At 34.6% G+C, this 11,301-nt stretch overlaps 1 protein-coding gene across 1 annotated transcript; it reads right to left on the bottom strand.

The window, feature by feature from the left end:
- Positions 1-976: 976 nt before the first annotated feature.
- On the bottom strand, positions 977-2,032 carry LOC100373443 (somatostatin receptor type 1-like). The gene has a single exon (XM_002739988.3). The coding sequence runs from the start codon at positions 2,030-2,032 to the stop codon at positions 977-979; it is 1,056 nt and encodes a 351-aa protein (XP_002740034.1).
- Between the last annotated feature and the right edge of the window lie 9,269 nt (positions 2,033-11,301).

Raw genomic sequence — 11,301 nt, 5'->3', positions numbered from 1 at the left:
AGAGTGGGTTCGCCCACCACACAATGCTATAAATACTTTTTCTTCAAATATATAACTAAATTATTATTTCTTTTACTTTGGCAACAACATGCATTTTGACTTGTGTGTAACGCCTTGTATACAACTAATACGTTCCAATTAGGATACGGCGATTTTTAGCTTTACATTGTTCTGGTATTCCATTACATGAAAAAAAAAATATCTTCTGTATCTTCATCATTCTAATTCTTTCCAAAAACAGTGACGTATTACATTTCCATAATAAATGTTTAAGTGTCAAGATTTCTTCTTGTATTTGTTGCTGACATAAGTTAGAAAATCATATACATGATTGAGACAACAAATTCTGATTCGATATATATTTTCATGAACTAAGTGTGGACTAGTATCCAACATAAAAATCGAGGAGTCCTGATTCAATCTTGTGCTAGGATTTAAGCCTGCCTAGGTTGCTAGAATATAAGAATGCATGACAGAATATTTAGATACGTAATCGACGACGCGTGAATTACCAGAAACATGGTTTAGTAATTGCATAAACTGTAATCGTCTTGCCACGACACATTCAGTAAAACCCAATTTATGTTGAAATGAAACAATAAGTAGCAATTTCCAAAAGCTATTCTAGATACCGTCACGCCTCCCGGTGTTTTGAAATAACGATATTACTTTCACTTATTACCCGTGCTTCATCTCGCAGTGCGAATTACTGATATATTTTGGTTCGCGTCAAATAGCTCCATCTATGGCAGCAATGCGATATATGAGTACAAGATATCTTTCAGATTAGACAACGTAATTACAAATGATTTGCCATTTTGTTGACGATAATTTGCTGATTACGATCAGAAATCTGTGATTTGAGAGATTGTGAGCGGTCAACAAGCGAAATATGAGTCGATGAGTATCGAACACGACAGAGAAGATCCAAATGGTGTTCTGTTATATTAATCCTAAATACCTGTTCGGAAAGTCATTATACTGCGATTTCATCAGAGGTCTTCAGGATTATGGACTTCTTAACGTTATTATTTTTTGCGGTGCCATTTTTTTCGTTGGATTTACTCACACTTGCGTTTTTGCTATAGACAATTTTGTACTGTTTCCTTCTTGACTGTTGTATATTGCGACGGAACGCCCCCGTAGAAAGTGTATAAATATAAGGATTGATGGCGCTGTTTGCGTAACTCAAACATATGCTGGTTAGATAGAGAACAAAGAAGCTTTGCGATGGTGGTTTTGATTGGTCAACATGGAACATGTAAGTGAATTGGATAACGTAAAACGGTAGCCAACACACAATGAAAATCGTCACGTAAAGTATAACCATCTTAATCACCTTCTGTGAGGATTTTTTTGCGTTAGTTTTAATAGCAGGCCCTCGGCTCCGCCTCAGCTCTAATGATATCAACAAATAACACGTGATTATGATCAACAACGGCAAAACAAAGGCCAAAATGAAAGTGTAGATGAGAAAGGCGGTTCTATTAAAGTACTGAGGGAATACTACTGTGCACGCGTAAGTCGATTTCGATGACTCCGCCAACTTCGAGTAAAGCAAGAGCGGAAAAATAACAATCGATGAGAATATCCAGACACATAACGCTACTAGCTTAGCCTTCGTCGCCGTCCGGAAAGCCATTGTCTTCATTGGGTGGACAAATACTATGTATCGATCCACGCTCATCACAGTGAGAAGGTAGATCCCCGTAAACTGGTTAAGTCCATCGATGGAAAGCACGATTTTGCACACGGCGGTTCCAAGATTCCATGAGGGCGATGCGAGCGCGTAGGCTAGGAACGGCAATCCGACCATGAACAGAATGTCAGCGATAGCGAGATTAAAAATAAAAATGTTTGAAACCGATTTCAGTTTTGTATATTTCACAAGCAGATATAACAAGAGTGAATTCCCGATGAGACCCACGATGAAAACGATGCTGTACACTACCGGGATGTAGATGGCAATCCCGCTACCGTGTAAATGGTCATCGCCGACAGGTGATGTTATATTCGATTGCGAGATATTCATTGTTGCACCGCCGACGAAGTGTCGTGTAGTCGTAGTTTACGCACACAGTACTAAGATGAGTCAGCCTGAATTCAAAGCGTAGTTAAGAACCAATCAGTTAATCTACTATCGCTTCTAGTACCCATACTTACAATAAAGTGAATAGAAAGAAACTATGTCATCTGCGTCATATCGCTGATTAATATATAAACATCCTCACTTGTAATTACCACCCAAGAAGGCTTGTCTGCTGATGGTCCACAAAACATGAATAAACATTGTTACTTTTATACAGAGTGGTGTTGCCATAGTCACAGAGCATGACTGATAACATAATTGATAGACCATATGATAAAAATATGAATACATTGCATGCAATTATACATCCAATTACATTTATCAGTACTTCTATTGCCAAGGTATTTTCAAAAAGGCCCTCAGATACCAGCTGTAGTTGAATGCTGGTATGGACTGTATCCGTGTTAAGGGCAAACGGATCACGTGCTCTTCTGTCTTTTACCTCCATGGTACTCGCTACGTTAAACTACGACATGACTGTGATACACTATAATACAGAATTCTATTATATTGCTCACAAATTTCACACACAAAATTATTATTAGAAGTATGATAGCTACGACAAAAAAAAAACTGCAGACATGCTATCGCCAACGGATTGTCAGTCGGTAGTTTGTGTGTAGTTATTTGGCCATATATTGTGAAGAAACAAAGATAACGAATAACGTCCGGTGAAATTCACGGGTGGTTTACGTGACTATATTAAATATTAATAATAAAGATGTTTTCAATAGTCGATACAAACGGAGTTAGTACCTTCCATGGATAGTCAAATAAGCAGAAGGGCAAAATAAGTAGACAGGTAATCCCTAAACAAACATTGGTATGCATTAAACATTACCGTTTTCACCTGTTTCTGCGTTAAATGAATTACTTCAACTGATTTAGAGCTGTTAATTCAATTATTATATTTGAACACCAACAGCAAAAAGCAAATTGCAAATAGCTGCCGAAATGACAGGAGCAATGTGAAGTTAATAAATTTTTGGGAGGTGCCTTGCTATCACTATGCCACGTTGCTTACTGTACATATCAAGGACCTTGTTCAACGTTAGAACCATTCCTCAGATATAACAGTGAGTATATCAAAGGCAACTTTGTCATATAAAAATCGTCACACGAGTTCTCTGCACTGAGATATATGAACAGCCAAACGTTATATTGAGAGGTAATGGCTGTAACATATGAATAAGTGAAGTATCTCTATGTCAATGGATGGTGACAGTGCCCATAATAGTCAGATCCTGTGTGAGTATGGCAATATATTTCTGAGTAAGACAACAGTTGATGACCGCCACCATGAGAAATAACCAACCACCCAAATAAAATTTGCCTCTGCTGTTTGAAGACATGATATTTCTCAACTGAACAATTTAATAACTAACCAAATGTTCTTTCTTTGGGATAGAGATTAACTGGTAAATGAAAATTGGAAATATATAACTATAAAGCTCGTACGTATTCTAGTAAGTGGGGGGGGGTTCTATTTTATCCACAAGGGTATACAGTGTATGAGATATACTTATATATGAGAAATATTTATATAGAAATCCTATGTTAAACGGTCGTTTATTTTGAGATATAGCAAAATAATAGTTATTTAGGAAACTTAAATAAACGAAGATTCCGTTACAGTATACAATAGGGAATATAAGCATTCATATTTGAGGTGTGTGTTCATTTATTTATTTGGTAACTCTGATCCCACAGAAGCAGGTGCCTGCGAGGATATTATTATCAACTGACTAACGATAACGCACTATTATCGTATCTCGTATCTATATATATTACGTAACCAATCATTACTAAAAATAGTTTGTGACAAAAGTCATTTTAATTTAGCAGCGAAATACATTTGCATCTGATTATGTTATATGTTGGTGGATTGTTATATATTCCAAAACATAAATATATAAATCATACTTACTATGTGACACGTTCATTTTGTCATTAACAATGTTGAACTCATGTCACGCCCAATAGAAAACTACATAACGCAAAATAAAAAGCAACATAAATTTCAAAACGCTACATGTACTCAAGGTTTTACATCACAATTAGAAGCGAGTTCATATCTAACAGTATATACTGTCTTTATAAATATTACGCATACAACTGGGAGCTATCCTCCCTAAATTCGATATAAACGACATAATAATCTTGTAATATGCCTTTTTTAAGGCATCATTAAACTCGCATTCAATTAATATGTAGTTAGTATTTCGTTTCCATAGCTACCATCATTTCTTGCAGGGGTGACATTATAGGTTGATGACCGATAAAGAGTATTTAATAAAATACCAAGGTTAGTTTAGATGGTGTGATAACGAGGTATATAACAGTAACCCGTACGTATTGAGGGTCCTTACATAACCAACATGTAGACGTAGACCTTTGTTACACATGCCACAAACCCCGAATAGACCTAGCTCGAGCCATTCCATTAGAGCTCGTCCGTTCCATTACAGAGCGTTCCTTAGAGAGCGGTCACGTAACGTGTGATCACCTGACAAGTGCTGGATACACGCTCTAACGGAAAATACCGTTAGGTTTAGCGAATTTACGAACCGTTACGAAAGAGTTTGCTCGTTCGAAGACCGTTTTTGTAAAAGCGACAGCCTTGGTCGATACACTGTTCATTTACACAATCTTTTCTGGCACCATACGCACTCACACTGTTAGCGGCGGAGTGAAACGCGCCCATGTCATGCCATTAACCGATTACTGACGTCTATGTATTTCATGTCTTTGGCATGAAAGCTATAAAATATATAAAATACAATGCCTTGCTATCGTTTGAACATTTCAAATATTCAATTAGTCTAGCGTTTTTTTTTCATTCCATTGGAGACGAGTCGCTCTTCATTTCATTACATCCAAACCACTCTCTAACGTCGCTCTATTTACTTGAATTGATATGGGAGCTATTAAATATATGTAATACAATATATTCAAACAGTTTTGAACATTTCAGTTATTTAATTGCCCAAGCGATCGTGTCATTCCATTACAGACGAGTCGCTCTTCATTCCATTACAGGACGGTATGACCCAAACCACCCTCTAACGTCGCTCTATTTACTTGAATTGATATGGGAGCTATTAAATATATTCAATACAATATATTCAAACAGTTTTGAACATTTCAATTATTTAATTGGCCAAGCGATCGTGTCATTCCATTACAGACGAGTCGCTCTTCATTCCATTACAGGACGGTATGACCCAAACCACCCTCTAACGTCGCTCTATTTACTTGAATTGATATGGGAGCTATTAAATATATTTAACACAATATATTCAAACAGTTTTGAACATTTTGATTATTTAATTGGCCAAGCGATATTGTCATTCCATTACAGACGAGTCGCTCTTCGTTCCATTACAGGACGGTATGACCCAAACCACCCTTTAACCTCGCTCTATTTACTTGAATTGATATGGGAGTGATTAAATATATTTAATACAATATATTCAAACAGTTTTGAACATTTCAATTATTTAATTGGCCAAGCGATCGTGTCATTCCATCATAGACAAGTCTCTCCTCATTATTTAGAGGCCACTATGGCAGAAACCACTCTCTACGTCACTGTATTTATTTTATTTTACATAGGAGATGAAGAATATATGTAGTAAATTTCAATTATTTATTCGCCAAACGATTTGTATTGTTTGAAGTACGCACAAAGGCTATTGCTGATTCAGTTGCTATTCAGTTGCTAACTGAATGAATGATGTCTGAACATCATATACATAAAACTATTTCCTGATTATAGCGACGTTAAATCCATCTCATTAGGCATTGAATTACGTCACCTTCGGTGGTCGTCTAATTTATTCAATGACATATATCGCCCGGCAGGCAAAGGTTTTTTTGAGCTGGACCTGTATTTGGAGTCAATACAAAATATTTTGATGCATTTTGTTTCCTGGGACGATAGACTTGATGAATCGGTATGGTGGCATGACATCATCCTTGGGTATTTTTTTCTAATTTTGCATAAATCCGTAATGGTCATCACGATACCATAACACGGCATATCAACACCTCCAATTAATATTTGTTTGTGATTTAAAAAGCGACATTCTTGTTAAAAGGTACTAGAATGTCTCTTGAGCGAATCATGTGATCATTTTAACATTCCTTATTTGCATAACTCCAAGATAACCGTCTTAGTATTATACTATTGATTTCTCCATTAGAATTGTGTTTAGTTCAAAAATTAGTCTAGTATTTGTCAGATACGGGAAGAATCTGTATCATTGGTATGTTTAATTCCTGCGTGATTTTTATATATTTGAATGGCTATAATATACGCCTATAATGCGTATTGTGAAATGCCTGCTATTTATTGGCCAAAATCTTTTATTATCAATATCAGTATTTTTTACGGTATTAGGTATAAAATAAATTTTCAAAGTGAAAAAATGGGTTTCAAATGTAGGTTTAAAATGTTATTTTAATGTATTTTAAAACGAGGCTCTTCATTAACTCCTCATTTGCATACTAGTACTCAAATATCCTTTGTGACATATGAAGGATAACTTGCTGGTCAGCGTACATTGCCGTTAATGTATGTAAGACGCATTTCTTATTCAATTTTCTTGTCTTTGACTGAATTGCTACTCAGGTATTTGTTTCTCGAGGATGAGTGGACCATATAGACCACATATTATCGTTATAAGTTTATCGTACAGGGTTGAGTTAGATACAAAATATATCCTTTCTGACGCGCCTGGTCGCCGCGATCAACCGTGTAATGTACAATCACAGTCAATTGCATTGTGGTCGATGAAGTCGGTTGAAGTGCCGACTACTATTGCCGTAGAACTCTCAACGATCGCTACGTATATGTCGACTCGAGTTATCGCGATTTTCATAATTACGACATCACATCAAAGAATACGTGGACGTAAAATATTGACAGTCCACTTATTACGCAGTGTGTGTGAATGCTGCGTGATTTACTGTAGACGCATCGGTTTTCGCGTCACGTCATTGCTACATCTTACATAACACGAACTATATTAGTCTGGAAGCTACTTCTCAAAAGCCTTCTAAAAACGGTTTTAGCTGCACCCCACGTCAAACATTGTGGAAACAGACTTTTCTTACGCAAAATTATGTGACATTTTCAAAAATGCCTGTTTCAAGGGCGGAAAATGCCCTAAAAGTGGTGAAAATTGACATGTTGTTATGGCAACCTGAAAATATTATGAAATCATTAAAAGATCTATATTTTCAATACATATGAAGATATAGAAGTAAAGTTGGTACCAAAATGTAGATCGTGGATTGGCCAAATTATTTATGACATCATATATGCTAATTAGCTAATTTGCATATTCCGAAATTACCAACAAACCTGTTTTTTCAACGAAAATTGTATATATTGCGTGTTTTGTTTTTTCAGAACATATAGTCTTCACAACACTATTTGTGCTCAATATTATTCTGAAGGTTATCATTTTATTTTCTATAATTATAACATGTTATAAATAAGACAATACAACTATAAACATGGCAATCAGATTTGAAAAAAATAAAATCTTTGTTCTGGAAACTAGCATTTTTGAAAAAGTCAGAACATCTTGCATAAGAAAAGTCTGTTTCCACAATGTTTGACGTGGGGTGCAGTTAAACTCCAAATTCTTGGCCTTAGCTTCCAGACTATATGGTCTCTTCAAAATGTTATCCAGAATCCCAAAACATTTGTCCAAGTTGTTCTTTTATAAATGGGGGCAATTGTTTCGCGTGGGGGTCTATGGTATGACGAGAATATAAAGAGAATGTCCATCCCAACTTTTTCTCATTGATTTTAGGGTTTTCGTATACTGACGTTACAACTTCGGATCGTTTGAAAACGCGTAAATTCTCACACCATTACGCCAAAAATATAACGTTTAAAAAAAACGCAGACCGAAAAATATATATCGTTAATATTATTATTAAATGACGCAGTATTATAAAAGTATAGTACAAGAGCATGGCTTCCTCTCATATTTTGGCGTTTGATGGAGCACTTTTAATTCGGCTGGAGTCGGAAAGCCGAAAACAGTCGACTGTTTCAGGATCGGTGGGCATGGCTACAGCAAGAGAAATATCTCAAATTTTCTCGGATACGAATAATCATTTTCAACCAAAAAATCAATAATTGTCTATTTCAGTGGAACACAAACACAAAACGGTAAATGTGTGGTTTGGCATTTCACAGTCACAGGCATGTTTTTTGTAGAAATCATGACTATTAGCATAAATATATAATAAGCAATCAATAACATATTATAATAACAAAATATACTGGTTCAAACAATAAAAACTAAATACATGCTAGTGCACAGCTAGCTGATCTTGTTGTAACAATCTTCTATGTGACATTCACATATAATACATGGTAGTCATTTTACTTTATACAATCATGCATTTTTGGTACAGGATACTCTCACATGAATAGCTATATGAAATGAAATACTGTATTGGAACACGCACCGCTCATCAAGTATTAGTAAGACTTAGTAATTTCATCACACATTCAACAGTGAAGTATAATATGTAGTGCCGGTGTACCATACTTAAATACATGTTTCATCACAAGAGCTTGCAAGTGAAAACGTTCTCTTTTCAGTTGTGGTGGTAGTAGCGTTTTGTGTTGACATGCTATGTTTGCGAACTTTAACTTAACCTAACCTAAAGGACCATATATGGGCATCAGTTTTTGTGAATTAAAGATAGGTAATTTATACATATTCCGCAGTAGATTCATCGAAAATTCTTCCAATATTATACACATAACCACAATTTTTTTTATTATTGGATGTAGGTACACCCATGAAGAGATAAGTCATGAAGGAGAAGTGATCCAGCATCAGCATATCTCAACTTCTCATGTAAAGAAATATTAAATCATTACGCTACAAGCAGTGATGAATGTAAAGCTAAATAGATGTACATGTATAATGTATCGGCAGTTGATACTTATCATCTGTACTATGTATATATCCATCTCATACTATTGAGAGCCACATCTTAATAAATAAACTGTAATTAACACCGGAAATACACAACATAGCACAATACCTAAGTGTTGTCCATGTATGCTCTTTGACATATTTGGCTGTTATTTTATAATTAAAGAAAGTTCGTCATAAAACACATTTAAGAATGCTATTCAATGTCATAACATAGCAATGTCCATGTGCTCGAACCTATCATAGCAACACACTAGGCTACAAAATCTTATGAACAGAAATATTACCTGCAACAGAATTGCAAGATCGTGTATGGGAACATGAAACACCAACACTAGTTTATGTTATGCAATAGCTATTTCTTTGTTGCAAATACTATACTCGATAGTGTTACCCTTTCTCCAAGTATTCAATGCGATCCTGTATGAACGAGTCATGAAAATACAAAACTACCGTGTGTTATTATTTGGATGCCACACAAGTCGCCTGTAAAAATGATATGACAGCAATATGAGATATATGATGCAGAGAACTATACTTGATATGTAAATTACAGTGCATGTATCTTCTGATTATTAGAGATGTATCAGTAACATGAACATGTACAGGTATGATAGTAAAACAATATATAGGTTTCATCAATTTATTTGTATTACATGCATTATTAGGAAGAGCATTCAATATCTTATATAATGCTGACCATTATTATAATTTAGTAACTACTGGTGCCACACAGGCACTGTAACTTCGAGTTACGGGTGACATAAATTTTTTATTTTGTTTAATGTGTTATGTTTTCCGTAACTGGAAGTTCTGTTAACAGTTAATTCGAAATTTATTAGGTGGTTGTCAAAGAAATTTTGGTCAATAAATGCCATGTGGAACTAATTAATTATTAATGTAAGTCAGTAATTTAATTACGTATATTAATAAGCAATTAGTAGTTGCTCCATATGTATTTCAAGAACCACTTAACAAGCATGAGTAAAAGTTGAAACTCTGGAACTATATATGTATGGTACAACAATTTTCCTTACTCTGTTGTATCGTATCTTTGGTAGAATTATTAACTTCATTACTGTTGATCACATTTCGAATTGTGCATCTCTGACAGTTTAGAACGGTTTAACACAAGATTGAAAACGCATGGGTTTTGGGACTCATAGTTACGCGTAGTGAAAAGATGAACGTGTAATTATATTTTATCTGGGAGTTATACACAGAGTGGTTTTCGTTTATGACAGTTGAAGTTGCTGTCATGATTTATATTTACATGTATTTAGTTACATGTATTTAGTTTATATGAGTATATAGCTTTATTACCATCAACTTTTAATAATTTAGGAAAAAACGATATATAATTCATTCCACCACATCAACACCAATGTATGCGGTCAAACATGGGGAAATATATTTTGCTTGAATAAGTTCCTGTAGGAAGATGTAGTTAAAGATGCATTCACACATTAAATCCAATAGCAAGCTAAATACACAAATAATTTGAATGTTATATATTAAAAGAAAAGTCTGACAACATAAAAACATACAATTTACAATTTTTTCATATCACTGTTCATTCTCTAGATATTTAACTTTTTAATAATTTATGTAGTACACCATCTTGATTCTTCAGCAAAGTATTATGGGTAAAGTATGACATCATATTCTCTGTTGTCAGAAATTGACAAATGATTTCATCTATAACTTCGAACTTCAAATTGGCTGAAAGTGTAGAACGTGGTAGCATGCATGTACCGGCGCCAAACAAGCATATAAAAATAGTTGTCAGGACGGAAATGTAAATACTAGTATTCATTTGTGTGTTTTTCTACCAAATGCTCAAATGTCCTTATATTGTATACAATTTATCAATGTGAATAGGTTATACGGGTGATATATAACCTGTTGGCAACAAAAAGGAACAAAACAATGTCATTCTACTTTTAATGATTAAAATAATGATTGTTTTCACGTTTTTGGCAATATCTTCATTTTATGTTTATTTGTAACATTCTAATTTCCATTACTACAATTATACACGCGAGTAATATGCACACTGACAATTTGAACAAATTCGCTTCAGTATTTTTCACGTTATAAATTATTACAATTTCTCAATTTTTTTACAACAGTGGATATGATGTCACACTTTACCCACAGTTTTTTGCTGGAGAATCAATATGACGGACTACATAATAGTGATGAAAAGTTGAATATATAGAGAATGAAAAGTGATATAAA

This window comes from Saccoglossus kowalevskii, chromosome 10 (assembly GCF_978046115.1).
Source record: "Saccoglossus kowalevskii chromosome 10, keSacKowa6.1, whole genome shotgun sequence".
NCBI classification, from domain to species: domain Eukaryota; kingdom Metazoa; phylum Hemichordata; class Enteropneusta; family Harrimaniidae; genus Saccoglossus; species Saccoglossus kowalevskii.
This window is presented reverse-complemented; position numbering and strand designations above follow the sequence as displayed.